At 47.0% G+C, this 21,834-nt stretch overlaps 1 protein-coding gene across 1 annotated transcript in view; it reads right to left on the reverse strand.

Moving 5' to 3' along the window:
* Positions 1 to 21,834, reverse strand: part of LOC142422617 (signal-regulatory protein beta-1-like) — a 47,483-nt gene extending 25,649 nt beyond the window's left edge. Inside the window, exons 1-3 of the mRNA XM_075527960.1 lie at positions 21,702 to 21,834; positions 21,507 to 21,584; positions 1,324 to 1,461 (exon numbers count right to left, since the gene is read on the reverse strand). Coding sequence (XP_075384075.1) covers positions 1,324 to 1,461; positions 21,507 to 21,584; positions 21,702 to 21,834 — 349 coding nt within the window. The remainder of the gene's footprint in view (positions 1 to 1,323; positions 1,462 to 21,506; positions 21,585 to 21,701) is intronic.

Genomic DNA, 21,834 nt, shown 5'->3' on the forward strand with positions numbered 1-21,834 from the left:
GGCTCGGTGAGCCTCGCCTTGCTTGTTCTGTGCCTCAATTTAAAGGAGTACACTACCTGTGGGATGCCTAGCCTGCGGACTGTGTCGCTGTAAGGTGAGGTCCCTTTAAGCCCACACGATTGGAATGTTCATCTCTGGAGCTGGGGACCGACAGTTGACAGTTGGGGACCTGCCTTGCTGTTTGCTGCCTGGATATATATAGCCCAGCTCTCTCTACAGAAAGGGACTGGCAACTGGCAGCTCTCAAGTCTTCAAGGACTGCCAGTGTCTCACTGCTTTATAATTTAACTGTTAATTTCTTGTATTATCTATCTGTATATAATTTAATGGCTCATTTCTTGTATTATATATCTATCTCTATAAATACATTTATATATAATTACTAGCAATCTGGTCTGTCTCTCTAGAGAACCCTGTCCAACACACCCAGTGATAACGGTGAGGATGGCACAGGCGGTGGGGGCCATTCTGTTGAACAGCATTACTGCGTCATCACAGACACAGCCCCGCCAACCACGACAGCTCTCAAGAGCAGCTTTCAGAATTTCTTCTGCCCTCTCTCTCTCTCTCCCGCCCCCCTCACTTCCTCTCTCTCCTTTTAAAATGATTGGTTTCTTTCTTCGTGTATGATGTGTCTGATTTCATCCCTAATCTTATCTGGTCTTCATTCATCGTGTTGAATGTTTCAAATCTATTCTTGAGAGAGTCTATGGATTCTTAAAGGATCACTCAAGTCACACTTTGACCATTTTGGACGTGTTTTCAAATGTTCTAGCTTAGATTACAGCTTGGGTATGAGGAATTGATGATCTGCTCTCCATTTAGCCTCTAACCTTGTTCTGATTGAGACAATTAATTCCCCCACAACTGGTCCCACAGCTGCATTTAGTTTTAATGGCACATGTTACAAATGTAAATTGCCAACCCTTTCTTCAGAAGCACCTTCCATGCCTCCATCTAAGGCAGCCTAGCACCTCTCAGTGATTCTGCAAGAGATGGGGAAGTGGATGAAAGATGGGCACCCCTGTCAGGTCAAGTCTCCAAAGTCCTGTGTGGGAGAAGACAGGATCCCTGGAAGCTGCATGACTTCCCCAGGGAAGAAGCAAGACTTCTGGGGAATGTCCTGAGGAATTCATAGTATGAAAGCAAACTTTGAAGAAAATGTCTGAAAGAAGAGGCAGAGGAGAAGGGTCTGCTGACTGCGAGGTCATTCCAGAAGCAGAGTCACAGCAGGAGAGCTGGAGACAGGAGGGAAGCTACCTGTGTGAAGCTCCTGCCCAGGTGAGCCTTCCCTCTCTGGTGCCTGAGGGAGGCCACACTCACCTGTGAGTCCCAGCAGCAGAGGCAGCAGCAAGGACGAGAGCGAGAGCGGCAGGCAGGACTGGGGAGCCGTGATGAGCATCATGGAGTCTGCTGCGTGGAGAGCGTTGCAGTCTTCTCTCGTGATGCCACAGGGAGTGTCTGTGATGGGAGGAGAGGGCTGTGGCAATCAGGAAGTTCCTGCTTCTAGATTGTGAAACAGAATTCAGACAAAATGTAACGGGTTACACAGATAAGCGCCCTGTGTTACAAAGATATGGAAGAGGTCTTGTCCACCTCTGTGAGTGCCCAGGCTTTGTCCTCTCAATCATACAGGACATCTCAGGGGTGCTGCTGGTGCTCCCTCACATAAGAACCCTGAGACGTGTGTTGGGTAAGGGGTATTGCCGCACAACCTTGTGATGGTTTCCTGTATTTTGTTTCCTGTATCAGCCCAACTTCTGGGCTCAGATGAGCTAAATACTTGGAGTCCAGAGGTTGGAAGGGTTACAAACCAGCATGTATGTTATGGAAGCTGAAGTACTCTGGCTCCAGACTGGAGCTGTGTCAGTGGTGTGTAAGAAGAGCCTGAGTCATTGGCTAATTACAGCTTTGGGGTTTGCCCACTCCTTGCCCAGCGTAAGGGGAGCTCCTTCTGTCTGCTTCTTGCAGGGGAAGTAGCTCTGTTGAACAAGCAGGGAAGCACTGGGTGAGCATTGTGGTTTCTGTTTTGGAGGAGAGAAGAAGCCGGTTCAGGGATTGGTGGAGGTCTCTGAAGGAGAGCAAGAGACCTGGAAACATAGCCAAGAGGATGGGGGTTCCTCTTGTCTGGGGCCAGCTCTGGGTAGAGTCGACTACAGTAAATATGCCCACCCCAAGAATGTGCCTCCTCCTCCCTCTTCTGAATGGGCGTGTGCAGCCCACACCATGGTGTCCTGAGCCTCTCAATCCTTCTGCGGGACCAATAATCCTCCAGGCATGTCTCTGGCTTAATTTCTTCATTACCCCAAGTCACTGCTTGCTACAGACTAACTTTGAGATAAGGGGGACAAGGCCAAAGGAACAGCTGAGACAAGTTTTCCTCTTCCAATTGAGAATAGACTATTCTTGCTTTTACTGTTATTGATCTTGATAAGAAGCTGACCCGAGTTTTCTGTGTGGCATCCATCATAACCCCAGCCCCTCTTTAGAAAGATGATGACTACAGTGTTATCCCCACCCCCTTGCTTTATGGTCCTCCTTTCATGAAGGGGTGGGTGGATGATCCCTCCTCCTGAACCTGGACAGGCTGTGAATAAGGGGCAAACGATGCTCTGTGAATTCCTACGCGATATCCCACAAATTCTCTGGACTTGCATCTTGCATTTTTGGAATCCAGTCACAACTGTGCAGAAGCCCTCGTTTGTCCTTCAGAGAGGCTATGACTCAAGGGCACACGAAGGAGTTGTATCTCACAGGTCAGTTAAGGTGCCAGCTCATAGCCAATCGCCCGCACCATGTAAGTGAGACGCTTCCAGATGATTCTGCCAAATCCATGAGATGAGCCTACTCAGCAAGTGTTCCTGAACACATGCCACTGAGACAAGCCATTCTTTTTTTTTAAAACAATTTATTAGGGGCTCATACAACTCTTATCAGTCCATGCATATACATACATCAATTGTATAAAGCACATCTGTACATTCTTTGCCCTAATCATTTTCTTTTTTTTCTCCTCTTTTCTTTTTTTACATTTTATTAGGGACTCATACAACTCTTATCACAATCCATACATATACATACATCAATTGTATAGAGCACATCCATACATTCCCTGCCCCAATCATTCTCAACGCATTTGCTCTCCACTTAAGCCCTTTGCATCAGGTCCTCTTTTTTTTTCCCCTCCCTCCCCACTCCCCCCTCCCTCATGTGCCCTTGGTACTTTATACATCATTATTTTGTCATATCTTGCCCTATCCGGAGTCTCCCTTTCCCCCCTTCTCTGCCGTCCCTCTCCCAGGGAGGAGGTCACATGTGGATCCTTGTAATCGGTTCCCCCTTTCCAACCCACTCACCCTCCACTCTCCCAGCATCGCCCCTCACACCCTTGGTCCTGAAAGTATCATCCATCCTGGATTCCCTGTACCTCCAACCCTCATATGTACCAGTGTACAACCTCTGCCCTATCCAGCCCTGCAAGGTAGAATTCGGATCATGGTAGTTGCGGGGAGGAAGCATCCAGGATCTGGGGGAAAGCTGTGTTCTTCATCGGTACTACCTCGCACCCTAATTAACCCATCTCCTCTCCTAAACCCCTCTATGAGGGGATCTCCATTAAGCCATTCTTTTTAAAAAATCATTTTATTCGTGGCTCTTATAACTCTTATTCCAATCCATATATACATCAATTATGTAAAGCACATCTGTACATTCATTGCTCTCATCATTCTCAAATCATTTGCTCTCTCAACCTAAGCCCCTGGCATCAGTTCCCCATTTCCCCCCTCCCTCCCTGCTCCCCCCTCCCTCATGAACCCTTGATAATTTATAAATTACTATTTTGTCATATCTTGCCCTGTCCAACGTCTCCCTTCACCCACATTTCTGTTGTTCGTCCCCCAGGGAGGAGGTCACATGTATATCCTTGTAATCCGTTCCCCCTTTCCAACCCACCCTCCCTCCACCCTCCTGTTATCCCCACTCTCACCACTGTTCCTGAAGAGATCATCCACCCTGGATTCCCTGCGTTTCCAGTTCCTATCTGTACCAGTGTACATCCTCTGGTCTAGCCATATTTGTAACGTAGAATTGGGATCATAATAGTGGGGGAGGAGGAAGCATTTAGGAACTAGAGGAAAGTTGTATGTTTCATCATTGCTACATCACACCCTGATTGGCTGGTCTCCTCCCCAAGACCCTTCTGTAAAGGGATGTCCTACAAATGGGCTTTGGGTCTTCACTCCGCACTCCCCCACTCATTTATAATTATATGATTTTTTGTTCTGATGATGCCTGATACCTAATCCCTTTGACACCTTGTGGTCACACAGGCTGGTGTGCTTCTTCCATGTGGGCTTTGTTGCTTCTGAGCTAGATGGTTGCTTGCTTACCTTCAAGCCTTTAAGACCCAGACGCTATATCTTTGATAGCTGGGCACCATCAGCTTTCTTCACCACATTTGCTTATGCCCCCATTGAGACAAGCCATTCTTGTTGGGCCCTGTGTTAATGCCCGAGCCACACTATGAGTCATCGTCATAAACATGTATGTTTGGGCTCTGGTTAGATCCAGAAAGCAAATCTATGTAGTGGAATTGGTGTTTGATCTAAAAGGACAGGTGTAGAACACCTGAGAAGGTAGACATGAAGGTGGCTCCCTTGTCATCCCTTCCTGGAAGGTGGGATGAGCCCTAGTTTTCTGATTGGGCGATTCCAGGCCTTGTCCTGAAACCTTGACCTATAGCAAGAAGAGCAGGGTAGAAAAGAGACCTTTACTGGGGAGGTATCTAAAGTTTCCCAAACTGTATTTCTCATTTTCTTGTCTACGTTTCCTGGGAAGAAATGAAGCAGCAGAAACTGAAGATCCCCAGCGAAGGGCAGGCGTTGCAGTGGGAAATCTAGGATCATCTGCACTCATGCTTAGCCCAGAAGGGAGACGACCAGGGGTTGAAATGGACACTCAGCTCCATGAAGAGAAACACAGCCCCTGCTGGGTCTTAGACCCTCTATTGACCCTTCAACACCCCTTGTAAATCCTCTGTAAATGCTCTTTTCCCCAACTCCCCCAGAGATGGAGTTTTGGGAGATCAGGAGATCTATGGAGCACTTAGATGGCTTGTACTTGGCAACTAACAGTGGAGTTGGGGGTTTGAACCCGCACCTTGGTGCCGAGGAAGAAAGGTGCCGGAATCCACCCCATCAAGGTCATGGCCAATAACCCTCTACAGAGCAGGTCTCCCTTGTGTATCACCTGGTGGTGCAGTCCGTCTGAATCCAAGCAGCAGAACCTGAGTCAATGCAATTTACATGTTGGTATATGGTAAAGGGAATTAGAATAATTCAATAAATAAAATAAACGAATGGATGGATTCCACTAGGAACTGAGGGCGCAAGGGATGAAGAGAAATCGACCACCCAGACTGTAAATTTGACACAGCCGACTCGGCACAGTAACTCTACCATGGATTCACTGATGAAGATGACTGCTCACTGAGGTGACATTCTGTAGCTCTGAGAAAGGAACCTAAGAATTCCTCTAATGATAATATGTGCATATGATTATGGAGAATTATAAGCCATGGATCAATGAAGTATAACCAGTCAAAATGATACAGCTCTTTCAAACTTTTCAAATGCGTGTAGCACTTTTGTTCTTTTTATTTGCACTATAAATCACATACTGCATACTTCAGTAGTTCAGTCTTATTTAGAAGGAAGGTGTACCATCATTGATGTAATCACATTTGGAACCCTTTCTTCCTTCCTGTGCCCATCGAGGTTGATTCCTCATGTCCCCACTCTCCCTGCATGTCCCAAAGCAAACATCCATCCAAGTACTGTTTCCTATTATCACTCATCCCAGTTTCCCCACCCAGATCAATACACACCACAAACCAAACCACGAAGACCTCTCCCAGTGACTGCAGAACCCAGGGAAAGACCTTTATCTAAGATACAGCGTAGCATGTTAAAAATTGAGAATTAATTTACATTAGACCCAGAGGAGATCAAATGACAAGGTGTTACATTAGTAAATACCGCTGCTGAAATCCACCTCCCTGTCCTCTTTGTGTGACGTTTGGGTTGGAGACTCTCCTAGCCTGTGCGCATTGGGCATTCACCGGGGACTCAGTCCCTGCAGGGACTCCGAGCGTGGATTCTCGGTGCTCTGGCTATCATCCATAGCTTTCCCTACAGCAGGCATTTAAGATTTGAACAATGGCGCCATTCTCTTCTCCAGGGTTGGATCTTAGCAGTGGCTCTTTTTGGGTTACACAAGCTGGTGTGTTTTTTCCTGTGGACTTTGTCTCCTCCATTAGATAGCAGGTCATCTTGAGAAAAGACTTTAAGATTCCAGACGCTGTTTTTCATGATAGCTAGGTACCATCTGGTCTTCACCACACTTTGCTATGACACCTTGTCTTCAGAGGACGTCTCATGAGAGTCAGTACCAGGTAGGGCCATATCATAAGAACTGCTTATTTTTATATTAAGGTTATGATCAAGCAAGAGCACAGAATCCATTCATGTAAGTATTGCGTCTAAAGTCCCTGGTTCAGTCTTAGAGATAGCACTCTCAATGTTTTTGTTGTCTATTAGGCGCCATTCAGTTGACTCTGACCCATCGCCACCCTATGTACAAGAGCACGGAACACAGCTGGTCCTGTGCCATCCTCACAATTGTCCCTGTGCTGAAGCCCATTGTTGCAGACACTGGGTCAATCCATCTCGCTTAGGCCGTTCCTCTTTTTCATGGCCTCTCCACTTTAGGAAGCGTGATATCCTTCTCCAAGCCTCTCTTGACACCATGCCCAACGTATGTCAGAAGAACTCTCGCCATCATTGCTTCTAAGGAGCATTCTGGCCATACTTCTTCTGAGACACCGTAGTTTGCCCTTTTGGCAGTTCATGCTCATTGTCAGTCATCCTCATGGGTTTAAAGCAACTCTGTTGATGGTAGTATTATGGTAGTCAATGGTGAAATACTACAGAGCAAAGACCTTCTACACGTGTAGGATTTATTAGACTCCAGTATGTGAACAGTTCCTTTGTATATCACTCAGATGAGCGTGAGTAGATGCTAGTTACACATGCCGTGCGGGTTGGAGGTTAATGGCTCTACTTTCAGAAGGTCTCATGTATGATGACAGAAACATTCCTGGTACATTAATGCTTGTCACATGAAGGCCAATAGAACGTGAAAAAAAGCATATATATATATATATATTTGACCTCTGATGGCCATTTTGGGGGCATCCTGAAAGTCATAGGTCAGAGCCCACCCAAAGTCCGAAGACCACACATTCTTTAACCTTGGGATATCAACCATCTGCTTCTTTGTCAACTAGTGTATTTCAACTCAGAGTCCAAGGGAATATTCCCATTCCTTGGTTCTCTTGTGAGTTTAAGGTAAAGTCCGTTTTGCTTAGTGAAGTTTCCATTTGGGTTCTGGGCATTCCTTACCTCAGAAGTACAGAATTAAAAAAATTAGTGATCTAAATTCACATATCATACACTTCCATGGTTAGGTCACTGTAGATAAAGAGTTGTATATACATTGTCACAATGAGTCCTATTGATCCAACCCCTTCCATATTCATTTTTGCTCCCCAAAATCCATAACCTCCCCACCTCCAACCGGATAAGCCATTCTCTCAGTTATTGTCTCTAAGAATCCACTCTTTCTGTGCTTCACAAACTGGGAAACCTCACAGAAACAATAACACACACAAAATAAAACAGAATGAAAATAATAATAGAGAAACAAAGATAAAATAGAGAGTAAGCTAGAAAAGACCACCAACAATATATATATTTTTAAAATCCACAGAAGAAATTTATCTCATGCGACAAGTGAGAAACATTTAAGCCTAGAGCAAATTCAGGTTTGGGCAAGAGGAAAGTCAACTGACCAAGTATCTTATTTGTATTTTAAAATCTATTTATTGGGATCTCTTACAGCTCTTATGACATATACATTGTGTTAGTCCGGGTTGACTAGAGAAATAAATTCATGGACACTCATGTGTATAAGAAAAAGCTTTATATACAAGAGCAATTGAATTATGAGAAAACATCCCAGCTCAGCCCAGATCAAATCCACAATCCGACCCAACATTAGCCCATATGTCCGATACCAATCTACAAATTCCTCTTCAGACTCACGAAGCACATGCAATGATGCCAAATGCAGGAGGATCACAGGCCAGTGGGTGGGAAGATCCAGTGGAGGTGTAAGCAATCAGCAGTGGTGTGGGTCTCCACGTGGCTCCTGCAGCTCCAGGTCTCTAGCGTAGCTCCATGTGTCTCATCAACAGGAAGATGAAGCAGAGAGTGTGTGCCCTGCTTCCGGCAAGCTATTTATCTCTGTAGCATCTCTAAATGAGGTCATCAAGTTGTGACCTGATTGACAGGCTAGACTGCACCCCTTAGCAAGTTGACAGGAGATTTTGTAACTGCCAAATACATCAATATATCAAGCACATTTGTACATATGTTACCATCATCATTTTCTAAATATTTACACTCTATTTAAGTCTTTGGTATCAGCTCCTATTTTTCTACTCCCTGCTCCCGCCTCCCACCCTCGTGACCCTTTGATAAATTATAAATTCTTATTATTTTAATATGTTGCACCAACAACTGTCTCCCTTCATCGGTGTTTCTGTTGTTCATCCCCTTCAGTGGGTGGGGGTTATGCATCGATCATTGTGATCAGTTCCTCCTTCCTTCCTCCCTACCTTCCCCTCCCCCTCCTGGCATTGCTACTCTCATTTCTGTTCCTGAGGGGTTTATCTGACTTGGATACTGTGTGTCATGAGCTCTTATCTTTACCATTGTACATGCTCTTGTCTAGCCAGAACTGAAAGGCGAGACTGGAGTCATGATGGAGAGGTATTTTTTATGTCTCCACAGAAATGGGCGCACAGGTGCAGACCCCACCACGATGCCCCAAACCTTGAGGGCAATGTAACCACGTGGAGAAACTGATGAACAGAGAGGTCTACAAGGCTGGCCCTAGGTAGAATCAAACTGATACACACACACACACACACACACACACACACACACACACACCGCTGGGAGCTATGTGTTACAAGACAACACTAAACCTACAGGTTGGGGAGAGGGGTTGACCTGCCACACCCACAGAGAAGCAAACAAAGAAAGAAAAAAAGAGAGCGAGGGACCCCATACTGGCACACCAAGTCCTGAGGATGACTTCTCTACAGGGAACTGCTAAAGCACAGAGAAGACTGTAGGGCTGAAAACAGCTCAAGACATGATCTCCTCTCCATGGAGTATACTGTGACAAAGAACAATACTAGGGACACAGGGCAGGGACTGGTCTGGTCTCACACACACACACACACACACACACACACACACACACACGGGCAAACTAAGAAGGGACTATAACAGATCAAATAAACAGCCAAGCCACAAACTCCCTGATGAGGCCCCAAAATAGATTTCAGGCTAGGAGGGGCAGGTCCCAGAGCCCCCCAGGACCAGTCATAAAGGTCAGTGGACAGACCAAGTAGTTTTAAATCGTAGTCCAACTTTACAATAGTCTCTGTTTGATAGCAAGGGTCTTCACATGCCTTGCCTGTGGTCAGAGGGAATCTGCCCAAGCCTTAATCCGACTAGAGTCTCTACAGACGCACTTGGGGCTCCCACTGTCCCCCACAGCCTGCCACAAATTGGGTGTTCACAGTTTAAGCTCTGACATTTTGCCCTTCATCACATTTGGATTTTGTTATTGTTATCTTTGGACCACACTGGTTGGTGTGCTTCTTGCATGTGGACTCAGTTGATGTGTCACTTAGATTCCTGCTTGTTAGTAGGGCAGACTTTAATGTCCAAGTTGTCTATAGCCCATTGCCCATGTCACTAGGATTTGGTTAGGAACCAGGTGATTAGTGATTATGTTCCTAACATAAGAGTTGGCACATTTCCAGCTTGGGAATCTACAACCAATGTTTTTATTAGATGTCACTGAGTACATTCTGATGGAAAGTGACCAGTGGTACCATAGACTGAAACTCTGTGTGGTCGTGTCCCATCCGCACAGTGGCAGCTGTGTGCAAGCCAATTGTGGCAGCCGTGTGGCAGCCACTCTTCTTGTGTTTCTTCCTCTTTCCCCTGACCCTCCACTGTACTGAGCATGATGTCTCCCCCGGAGCTCGTGTGCCTGAGATTGTCTTTGAGGTACATGAGACATGTCTCACCTTTCTGGCTCTGATGGACATTCTGGCCATGCTTCTCTCAAGAATCATTTATTTGTATTTCAGGCAAATTCTTCTTTGGCTCCTAGTCATTGTTGTACTTTCACATGTGTGTGAGGAGACTGAAAACACCATGGCGTGGGGCAGGTGCACCTCAGACCACAAACTGACGTCTTGGCTTCTGGGTCCTTTGAGGAGATCTTGTGGGGAAGAGCTGACTAACTGCAGCGTTGTTTCATTTTTGCCTGCTGATTCCATGGACATCGATTATTAAGCTACAAAGTAAATTCCTTGAACTCACTGCCATGGGGTTGATGTTGATTCACAGTGACCCTATCGGACAGGAGAGATCTGCTCCTGTGAGTCTCTGAAACTATCCTTATCGACAGGAGTAAAAGTCTCAGTTCTTCTGCCAAAATAAAACCATTGGCAATCAAATACTTTTTCTATTTCTCATGATGTTATTGATTGAACCAGTTGCAAAGATATTTTATTTTTGATTTTGAGGCATAATTCTTGTTAAAAGCTGTAGTCTTTGGACTTCATCAATAAGTGCTTCAAGCAGTCTTTACTTTCAGCAAGCAAGGTCTGTTGTCTGCATATTGCAGGTTGTTAATGAATCTTCTTCCAATCCTGATGCTTCATTTCGTACAGTCCAGGGTGAAGGGTAGATTTACACTCACTTGATGATCCCTGTGTGGAGGTGGGTGTGGGCTCCAACTTGTCAATCAGGTCCAGCCTGGTGATGCTCCTTGGCAATGTGGCCTTTTGATAAGGGAGACAGGGAGAACCTCTCTCTCTCTCTTGCCCTTCACCTTTCTGCTGGTTTGGATTCTTTTCCCGTTTGAGGACTTAGATATTTGGGTAAAGAAGGAGAAGAAAACCCCTCTGAAGCAGGGATAGAGATCTGTTATACTCAGGAGGCAGGACTGTGGGCTTAGAGGTGAGCAGGAACCCAGAAGTTGAGAAGAAGAATTTGAGCACAAAATATGAGCATGTGGTTGAAAGCTGAGTCCCACAGTGATGAGACAGATGAGGAACTTGGGTAAGAAGCTTGACTTTTTCCCATAGTCTTGGGAAGTGGAGTGGTCAGTGGCAAGAATTAGTTCCCATGACCTGGTCCCGGGGCACCAAAGACTGAGAAGGCACAGCAGGAGTGTGTGGGGTGGCAGGTGTTCAGGGATAGAAATCACATGTATCAGAGTCTTCAGAAGTTCCATCTGTCACTCTCAGGTGCATTCATCAGAGGAGCAAGGACATGCTGTGGAAACAAGTCCATAGGTAACTATCTGTCAATTGTCCAGAAATATTTCCTGGATGCTCCCTGTGTCTCTAGATCTGCTCTCTCCCTGGATGGGTAGTGGTGAGGGGACAGGATACCCCTGGATGGTACTGCTTCTCTCTTCTTCTTTCTCCCTGAGTCCTGAGCCCCGTCTGGGGTTCCATGCTCTCAGTCATGTGCAGTATCAATAGGACAGTCCTCATAGAAACCGGTCCATGAGTTCTCAACATTGATCTAAAACGGGGATTCCACTTGTTTTCATTGATTAGTTGTGTTCAAATAACCTAACGATGACTCCAAGATCATCACCCCCAAATTTTGCACCAACTCAGCCCCGTCCTCCATTTCCTCCATGCAACTTCTGGGAATACTAAAAATATCCTTTGAAAACCCTTGAGAGCTGCTTCCCGAGAGCCCATCATCTGTTAAAGGTTCTTTGTAGGGGAGGTCTAGAAAGTCTCTTAACTCCTAGTGGGCGCTGACACTGTGTGACACGTGTCACATCCTAGGCTGTTCATCCCTAGTGACCTTGCCTCTCTGAGCACAGGTGTTTTCCCTCCCTCCTTCCCTTCCTTCCTCCTTCCTTGGAAACTGAGCTTCTTCCCCACTACTTACTGCCAGGTGCGCATCTTCCTGCAGACATAGGTGACAGACACAGCAACCACCAGCAGTGCCTTGAAGCCTAGGAGGGAAGCTCCAAGGAGGGTACATGGATTGGTCCTTTCTGGGAAGGAAAGTGAACAGGTAGGAGGAGCCATTCGTGGAGGGGCACAGGGTCCAGTTCCAGCCTTCCCCTCACTCCCTCTGATGTTCCCTGTGCCCACTGATGCACGGAATCGTCCGCAGCACCCCCGTGCCTGCTCTCATTCCCACCTACTTCCCAGTGGCCAGGACAGTCCTTGTGGGAAGGGATGGAAGAACATGAGCTCAGTGGCATGGAAGGGACTTTACTTTCTGTATTCTCATGACTGGGTGGGAATTAGTATTATCTTCACTCTGAGGAGGAAACTCGGGCTTTAGACAGTGTAGAGAGAGTCACAAGATTAATGAGATTCAATTCCAGGGAAATCCTTCCCTGAGACTTTAAAAAATAATTTTATTGGGAGCTCTTACAACTCTTATCACAATCCATCCATCCATCCATCCATCCATCCATCCATCCATCCATTGTGCACTGAGACCTTTTAAGAGGGTCTCCTTGACCTTGTGTTTCAAACCAAGACACATCCATCCAAAAGTTGCTTGGAAAATATGTAAATATTGCAGGAAAGCAATTGAGGACAGGATTCACTGAGAAAGAATTTCAGGGTTTTCAGGCCAAGGTTTGAGGTAACACTGTAGGTGGCCCAACCTAATGAATTCTCCTGGCTGGAAGCACCCTGATAATAAGTGAAGAACACAGAGTCTCATGTTGGAAGGAGCCTCAAAGTTGATTGAGACAGAGCAGGTGATATCTGAAATCTTTGTACTAGGCATAAAGAGTCAGACTGGAGTAAGTTCACTTTTGTATTTCTTGGCTTTTTATAGTGTTCATTTTTAATTTAAACTTAATTGGATTAGTGAATGGAAAATAATTCTTTAAATAAATAAGCTATTTCTCGTACCTCCCTAAGGCAGGGGCAGCGATCTCATTTGTTACTGCTATGGTTTGGGAGGTTGCATCACGAGGGAGCTACTCTCTGGACATTCTCTTCTCCCACCAAGGAGAATATGGAAAGACATCTCTAGAGTGAAAATCAATCTCTGAACCATTCATGTTGTGGTGAATTATGTCCCCCTCAATATATGTTGAGGTATGTTGAAGTCCTAGTCCCCCTCTTCACTGGTTTATTACCTTTTCTCCCAACGGTTTTATTGACATATAAGTCACATGTCATACAATTCCGAAGTTCAATCACATCAAGAAGAGTTGTACAACCACCCCAACTGGTTTTAGAATATTTTTTCATTCTTGTACCCAGTTATTAGCTTCCTATTTACCCCCAACTCTCCTGCATACCCCCAAAGAACTATTAATCCAATTACTGTCTCTATGGATTTACCTATCCTAGATTTCATATACAACACACTTCAGTAAACTAACAAACAAAAACTCACAAGAATAGCAAAGTACAACAGATAAAAACCTCAATAGACGAGAAAACAGAAATTAAAAACCAGAACAAATTAAAATGGGTCATAAGGGAGTTCAAATGAGAGGGTCCTAAATGTTAACCTAACTGCATCTGCAACACCCTACTTTCTGTGTGTTGACAAGAATATTCACATCCTAGGCCATGGCCAAAGGGGATTCATCAGAGGCTCCATCTATGTGTGGACACAGCAAGAAGATCCGGGGCTTCCACTGTCATCCATAACTTTCTGCAAATCAGGTGCTCACAATTCAAGCTCTGAGGCCATTCCCTCCTTCAGATTCAGATTATATTGCTGCCAATGCTTGGATCACACAAACTGGAGTACTTCTCCCATGTGGACTCACGCACACCTCGCTTACATGGCTGCTTGTTTGAAAGCAAGCCTTTAAGGCCCTAGATGCTAGTCTTTCTCCTAGCCGGGCATCATCTGTTTGGTTCACCCCACTTTGTATAGCACCCATGTCTTCAGTGACGTCTTCATAAGGTCAAATATAAGCAGGCCCATGCCATAAGAATGAATTGTTCTTATATGGAGGCTGGAAGCAAGTGTGAGCCCCAAATCCATGCATGCATCTATGTTTACTGTGTCTCTGGTCACCTTGGCGACATCATGATCATTTTTATGTTAGAGAACATTATTATTCACCCCCCGAGACATCACTTCCATTGCCACCAACTCAGTGCCGACTCACAGCAACCTTACAGGGCAGGGTAGGACTGCTCCTGTGAGTCTCTGAGTCTGTAAATCTTCTCAGGAGTAGCAAGCCTCACCCTTCCACTGGGGGGTTGACTGGTGGTTTCCAACTGCCAGTGCTGCAGTCAACAACCCAATGAGTAAGCACTACCCATTGATAGTGTCATTAGTTCAGCCAACGGATAGAATTAAAAGCACTGTGTGGAGCAAGGGATATTATATAAGCATTGGCCAGCCATGAGCCTCAGGGCATGAGCTGCAGACTCGCACAGTCTGAATTGTTAAGTGAATGGGCATTGTTTACACAAACAGTGGAGATGGGTGACAAGGCAAACCCTCTCGTAATATTCATTCATAGCAGCAGAACTATGCCTACAGATTAGTGCATGTCATAACGAACAAGGAGAGCATTAAAACAGTAAAGACATGATCGTTCCGGGCCACCGTTCATTAGGCACCTTCAAGCCACGAGATTCAAATCAAAGGCCATTGTCGCCCAGTTCTATGACCTTGGCCTAGCACGCATCTGCTTTTTTCTCACACTAGTCTACCCAGTGCTTTTGAACGTGATTTTATTTGGCGATGGAGTATGTGCGCCTGTAATCAAGTTACGATGAGGCCATATTTTATTGGGGTGGGTGGGTCCTAACTCCAATAATGAATATTGTTCCGAGGATAAAACGATTCTGAGACACCCAGAAGACCATGATGGTGGAGGCTGCGACTGGAGCAATGTAACCATGATCCCAGGAATGATCAGGATTACTGACAACCACCAGTAGCCAAGAGGAAGCCAAAACCAAGTCTTCCCTACACCCTGAGAGGGAGTATGCACACTCACTATCTTGAGTGCAGAACTCTGGCCTCCAGAACTGGGTGAGGGGGGAAAACCCCATTGTTTTAGCCATTTGTTCGTTAGTGCAGCCATTGGAAACTGACGCAAACCAATAGCGGGCTGGCAACAGGACTCCGTCAACGAGGGTCGGAGAAGCCGGATGTGGGAGACCCATTACTATTTCATCCTCAGGGAAGTAGGATGATGTACACCAGAAGACTGACAGACCCCAACCTCAGGCATGTGCAGAGTGTGGAAATGGTCATTTTAAGGGCTATGGGATTGGATACTTCAGGGTAAGTGATGGATTACCAACTGAAAGGTTGGCAGTTCAAACCCACCAGTCACTCTGTTGGAGAAACATGAGGTTATTTGCTTCTCCAAAAAAAAATGTACAAGCTCAGGTACCCTATAGGGGATGGGAAAGATGTTGTAGCTGGGAATCTAGCCTTTGGAAAATGACAGTGAAAAGCTGAGCATGATCAATATTCATTTAAAGACTATACATAAAAGCTAGAAGATTTCTTGGAAACCCAGTATATTTCTATCTCTAACTCTCTAAAGCATTGTTTAAAAGTTATTCACTTCTCTGTTAACAAGGTGCAGAGTTAATGCTGTGTGCCAAGTATTATTAGGCTTGCCCGTTGTCAGTAATGGATTTGAGAAAACCTATTTTGGGGCACTCAATACTTAAAGTACTCTGTTGAAAACATACCCAACTCTCAATACTTGCAAAGTATTACGTGTGCTTTGTCCTGTCAATCTTTAGATCTGAACTTACATTATTAATCTGTATCAGTGGGTGTGAAAATGGACTCCTTTGACACATTTATACATAAGCAAACAAAAGTCCTACTGGATAATATTAGACAAGACTATTTTACAAACATCATATTCCATATTGCCTTGCAATAATAAACATTACATGTCATATTTATGTAAGTTATTTTAGATAACTGATTTTAACAACAAATAATTTTAACATTTTAGTTCTATATGTTAGTTTGAACTATGTCTATTTTATAAGTTAGAAAGCTCATGGCATGCTCAAGACCAAAAAGACCTCTCAAGCACACCGCCTAGTATTTTTTTACCCTCAAGCACCTCTCAGTTTTTTGAACAGTGATGGCTTGCATGTTGCTGTGAGACTGAAAACGATGTCACTGGTATATCAAATACGAGCAGGGTTACTGAGGGTGAAAACTCGGGTTTCCACAAAGCTTCCAAACTCAAATAGACTAGGAAGAAAGGATGGGTGATATACTTTTGAGGGATTAGCCACAGAAAACCTTGTTTGATATAGAACCAGAAGATGAGCACTTCGGGTTAGGAATCACTAAAAGTTGTCCTGGGAAAGGCTTGACTCTTCACAGTTGACCTCCATGATGTGGTCCTGGCTAAGCTTTCCATGTCTTCATTTGCTGATGGGGCATAACTGAACATGAGAAGAGACAGCTGCAAACGCCCAGAACATGGAATGACCACAGTATGACTCTACGGAGAGTGGAAGTCATCAGAGATGAAGTGGGATGCATAAAGATCACTTTCCATACACCTGAATGACCTGGAAATGGTCTGGTACTGGCCACTGGGAATAGGACAAAGGCATGGCTTACTGTGCCAGGAATGGAAAATTCTAGAAGGATGATGTCCAATTCATAAATGAAAAGAATATTTCAAGGTCTATCTTCAAGTACAGTGCTGTATCTGATGAGATCCTATCCACAGGTTTGTAAATATGAATATATAAATATGGATAATATTCAAATTTACACACCAACTACTAAGTCAGTGATGAATAAATTGAAGAATGCTACCTCCCTCTTCAGTCTGAAATGGATGACACATACCATCAGATTCACAAGCAATTACTGGTGATTGGAAAACAAAAGCTGGCACAAAGAGGAAGCCACAGCGGTTTGAAACTATGGCCTTGGTGGTCGAATCAATGCAGGAGATCCCGTGAGAGAATTTTGCCAACAACTTCTTCAGTGCTAGGGCACTTTTTCCAACTACATAAACAACGACTGTGCAAACGGAACTCCCCTCACGCACTATACAGACATCAAACAGCCTACATCTGGGGGAAGAGCGAGTGAGAAGCGCAGTATCATCAGCCCAAACAAGACCGGGGCTGATTGTGGAACAGACCATCAATTTCTCATATGTGAATTCAGGTGGAAGCAGAAGACAACGAACATTCCACAAGAGCTAACATAGAACCTTGAGTACGTCCCTCGTGAATTTAGAGAACATCTAAGAATAAGTCTGACCCTGGAACCCTGAGGACAATGATCTGGCCAGCTGTGGGACGATACCAGAAATGTCAAGGTATCAGCAAATCCTGACGAAAGCAGAAAGGTCACTAGATGTCTAGAATGAAAGGAAAGTCCTCAATGGATGGCAGAAGGGAGCCTGACTCTTGCTCTTGAGCGCAGAGTAGCTAAAGCAAATGGAAGAAATGACGAAGTTGAAGACCTGAGCAGAAAATCTCACAGGACACCTTGAGAAGACAAAGTAGAAGATTATAATGAAATGTGCTAAGACTGGCCGGTGAACACCAATCCTGTTCAGCAAATCTTAAGCAGAAAGAATGGGAAGGGGGCTGGTATGGCTCAAGGAGCAGTATCGAATGAAACAGGAGGCATCAAGAGAAGATAAAAGGAAAACACAGCTACAAACCAGAAGTAACGGGTCCACATTCAACCATTTCTTCAGGTAGCATAAGATCAGTAACGACGTCATGCAGGAAGAAGTGTGAGCTTCGGTGAGGCATCAGGGTGAAGCAAGGCCTAAGTCATGGGCAGGATCCCAACGGAGGGAGTTCGGCCATGAGAGAAGACACCGATCCTCTTCCCTGCCAGCCACTGAGGTGATGGCTGGGCTAGAACACAGACAAGGGTATCGTATATTACAAGTGCTTACCTAGATCCCCTCGGATTTCATACAAAGGGTACCTAACTTGACAGAGGTGTGAAAAAGGCATTGGTGAAAGTGAGTTCTGAACTAGTTTAACCAGAAAGAATAATATCTCCTTCAATGACCACTGTGGTGATCACTGTGATGGAAGCGCTGCCTCCATCACATGTGCTCGCTGGACCTGCTCCTTCCCGATCTGTGTTCCCAGACTCCACCTACAGCACCCTGAAATTCAATTTCCATGACTTTGGCAATAATGGCCCAGGTTCTCACTGCCAGCTGCCCAAGGCAATCACAGGAAAGGCCAGTTCTCTCCAGTAGAGTCCACACCACACGCATGGAAAGAGAGCTGGTGTCTTCTCTGTGCCTGCAGAAGCTCAGCTTGCCCAGAGCCAAGCAGAGGGTGCACTTTGGAATTTCAAAGTCTGCTTGAACAATGTATGGAAATGAAAAACAGATTTCAAATGAAAAAAAAAAAGCCTACAACTCTAGCCAATGGGTGCCTGCCTTCAAGGCAGATGGGTTTGGCAGTTAGTGAAAAGAAGGGGGTGGCCAGAGAAAGGACAGGATCTTTTAGAGCAGTGATTCCCAAACTTCCTAAAGTCTTTGCCGCAGCTCCTCAGGCTGTGGTGACCCCATGTGTGGGCATATCTGCATGTGGGCGGACCCGCCTGGAGACGGAGAGAGGAGCGGTGTCTTGGTTCCTTTTAGACCATCAGAAATAATGGTCTTAGGTGACCCTGTGCAAAGAGAGCTTCAGAGAAAGTTGAAATCATTTTCAATGTCAATGAAGCTCCTACACTAAGGCTAGACCTGTGTATAGAAAGTATGTGACCCCAGGGGACTCCCTGAGGATTGTAAATGGTTAATCATTAGGCTACTGCTAATCTAGTTCAGGCTAACGTAAGAAACCTCTGCTGTTTCTCCACGTGAATTATGGAATGGAACCTGGAGCTGCATGAGGACACGCCCTCCTCAGGGAGACACCCCTCTGAGAAGCAGCAGGCCCGTCTCCAGCAGGGTGCTCCAGAAGGGCCCTCCCTCCAGCCTGGCCCATCAAACAGCCCTGAGCTGGGGCTCAGGTGGCAGATTCTGAAGGACGAGGCCACTCCGTGTCCTTGAGGACTCTCCACACTCAGTGTCTCCCAGGAGGTTCTGACTGGTCACACCTTAGAGTGACCCCACGGGCCAGGTTGGTTCCTCAACACTCAACCTTTACAGGAGCCGCAGCCCCACCTTTTCCGGTTGGAGTGACAGCTGAGTGTGGCCACTTCTCGGCTCTCCGAACAGAAGTCTGACCTGTCCATGGGAAACCTGAACTTTCCCGGACACAGTGACTGTGTCCCCATGGGATTTCCCATGGTCCTCCACCCGCACATGCCACCCGACAGCGGATGGCCACCTTCAGATCCCTGACCCTGACCCTGTGCGACCCGGGGCTTCAGTGGCTATAGCCAGCCATGTCCCTCCTCGCCGTCTGTGCACAGGCCGGTTACTCTGCAGTGATAAATGGGTGAGACTAGGTTTCTGATCAAATGGGACTGGGGTATAAACCCCTGCTTCCCCAGGAGCCCCAGCATCTTGCAGGGACTGTCTCGGTCTTCAGCACTGGGCAGTGTGCACTGGTTTTCAGTGGGATGGCCCTGGACCTCTCTGTCTCATCACTGCTGCCCTGCATGCGCTGGCTCCCTGGCTGCACAGGGAGGAGCTGGTCCGCGCAGTGGGGAGAAGATGTCTCAGGGGTTACAAGGTTGCTGAGAAGCCTCTTGTAGGGCGGGGGCCACACACCCTAAGCTGGGGGCAGTGTCTGTGGGATCTGGGTTATAAAGGAGACCCTCCACCCTATGGGGACAGTCACTTTTAGTTTTTAATGCTGATTGCTGCTAAAGGAGCTCTGGTGACATAGTTACACTGGGCTGCTAGCTACAGGAGAGTAGGTCAAAGCCACCAGGCACCTGAGGAACAAAGATGAGGCTGTCCATCTCAGTGAAGATTCACAATCTGCGACACCCACAGGGGCTGTTCCACCCTGTCCCCTAGGGTCACTAAGAGCTGGAGTCCCCTTGATGGCAGTGAGTTTGGATTTTGTTTTTTGCTGTAAAACAGAGGACCCGAGCATTTGGAACAGGGAGGGATGGAGCATCCCCCACACCCTGACCAGCACAGGGCCTGTGGCAGAGAGCAGGGGCTGGGGAATCCAGCTACTGGGCTTCAAATCTGAGCCCTGGCTGCCCACAGACAGGCCCCCTCCCAGAGCCTCAGGTCCCCCTGTGAGAGGGGCAGTGAAGGACCCTCCCTCTCAGAGCTGGGGACCATCAGGGGACCTGGGGGAGTCCTCTCGTCACCCTCCCCCAAGGCCGTGACTGCAGGACAGCAGGCAGAGAGGGAGGGCGTCCACGTGCAGAGAGCAACTGTGGGTCAGGCTGAGACACGGGCCGCAGTGCCGGCTCCCACTGAGAAAGGCCGCCCCTGTGGGACCTCAGTCCTGGGCCTGCAACGTCTGTGGGGTCAGGACGAAGCTCCCGTTCTCCCACCCTGCCCATGTCCAGGGCTGTGGGAAACAGTCACCATGTCAGGACAGTGTCTGCCCTCTCCAACCAAGGATACCCCTGGTGAGGGGGACAGAGCAGCAGGTCACCCCGGCCGCTCTGGGTGAGTGTCCCGAGATTGCGGACAGCCTGGGTTTCCATCAGCAGGAGCCTGGGGAGTGAGTCAGGCCCTTTCCACACCCTGGGGCATCCTGCAGTCGTTATGAACAGAGCCCGTTTCTGTCCACACAGAAATGGTGAGCACACAGTGGTCTGGGTGCAGTTGGACAGTGATTTCCTATCACTCAGGGACCTCGGGGACTGAGGGGGAGAGGCCGTCTCACCCATGGGGAATTGATGGAAAGGGACAACGGGGCTACTGCTCAGGAGTCGGTGAAAAGAGCTTTCATTCAGCACCTACTGCGTGCCAGCTCTGCCCTGGACAGAGCTGCTTCACACCGGAGCAGTCAGAGCGTGACCTGTGGGACAGTTATGTGACTAACACGCATATCTGTGATGAGTGCCCAGGTCCCAGAACCTTGGTGATATTGGTTGTTTTTGTTTGCTGGGGTTGGGGGGAGGCTGAGGGGTCTTCCCTGTATCTCAGGGGATGTCATGACAGGGCCTACGGTCAGTCCTGCCTTATGGGCCCTGCCACTAACCAGCCTCGCCATCAAGCAATAGGTCTCTGCTTCTCAGGCTCTCCCTCCCTGGGAAGTGTCTGACTCAGTCGGGCCTCAGCACAGGTCTGTCCATAATGGAGACAGGAACAAGGTGCGGGAGGAGCTGGGGCAGGAGGTGTGTAGGCTGTGCCTGGAGCTCCCAGGCTGTCAGTGCCCTGCTCTGCGGGGACCAGCCTGGAAAGGACCAGGCTCCCAAACAGACTTTTCTCCTCCTGCTTCCAGCTGGGGACCTGGAGCAAACAGTAGGACCCCATGGCCTCAGCCCCCAGTCGGTGGAAGGCTGAGGGGGAACCCAGAATATGAACGCTGTGGACCAGCACCCCTGACGGCTATTGCTCACAGCTCAGAGGCTCAGTCCTGAGCAGCTGTCACTCGGGGCGGGTCACTCTGTACTCACCACTCACTGTCACCCGAGTCCCAGGACCAGACTTGTGCTCCACGTCATCAGGGCTTCCTCTCTTGAACTTCACACAGTAGTAGGTGCCGGTGTCGGCTGGGGTGATGTCGCTGATGCGGATGGAAAAGTCCAT

The sequence above is a fragment of the Tenrec ecaudatus genome, chromosome 12, assembly GCF_050624435.1.
Source record: "Tenrec ecaudatus isolate mTenEca1 chromosome 12, mTenEca1.hap1, whole genome shotgun sequence".
NCBI lineage: Eukaryota > Metazoa > Chordata > Mammalia > Afrosoricida > Tenrecidae > Tenrec > Tenrec ecaudatus.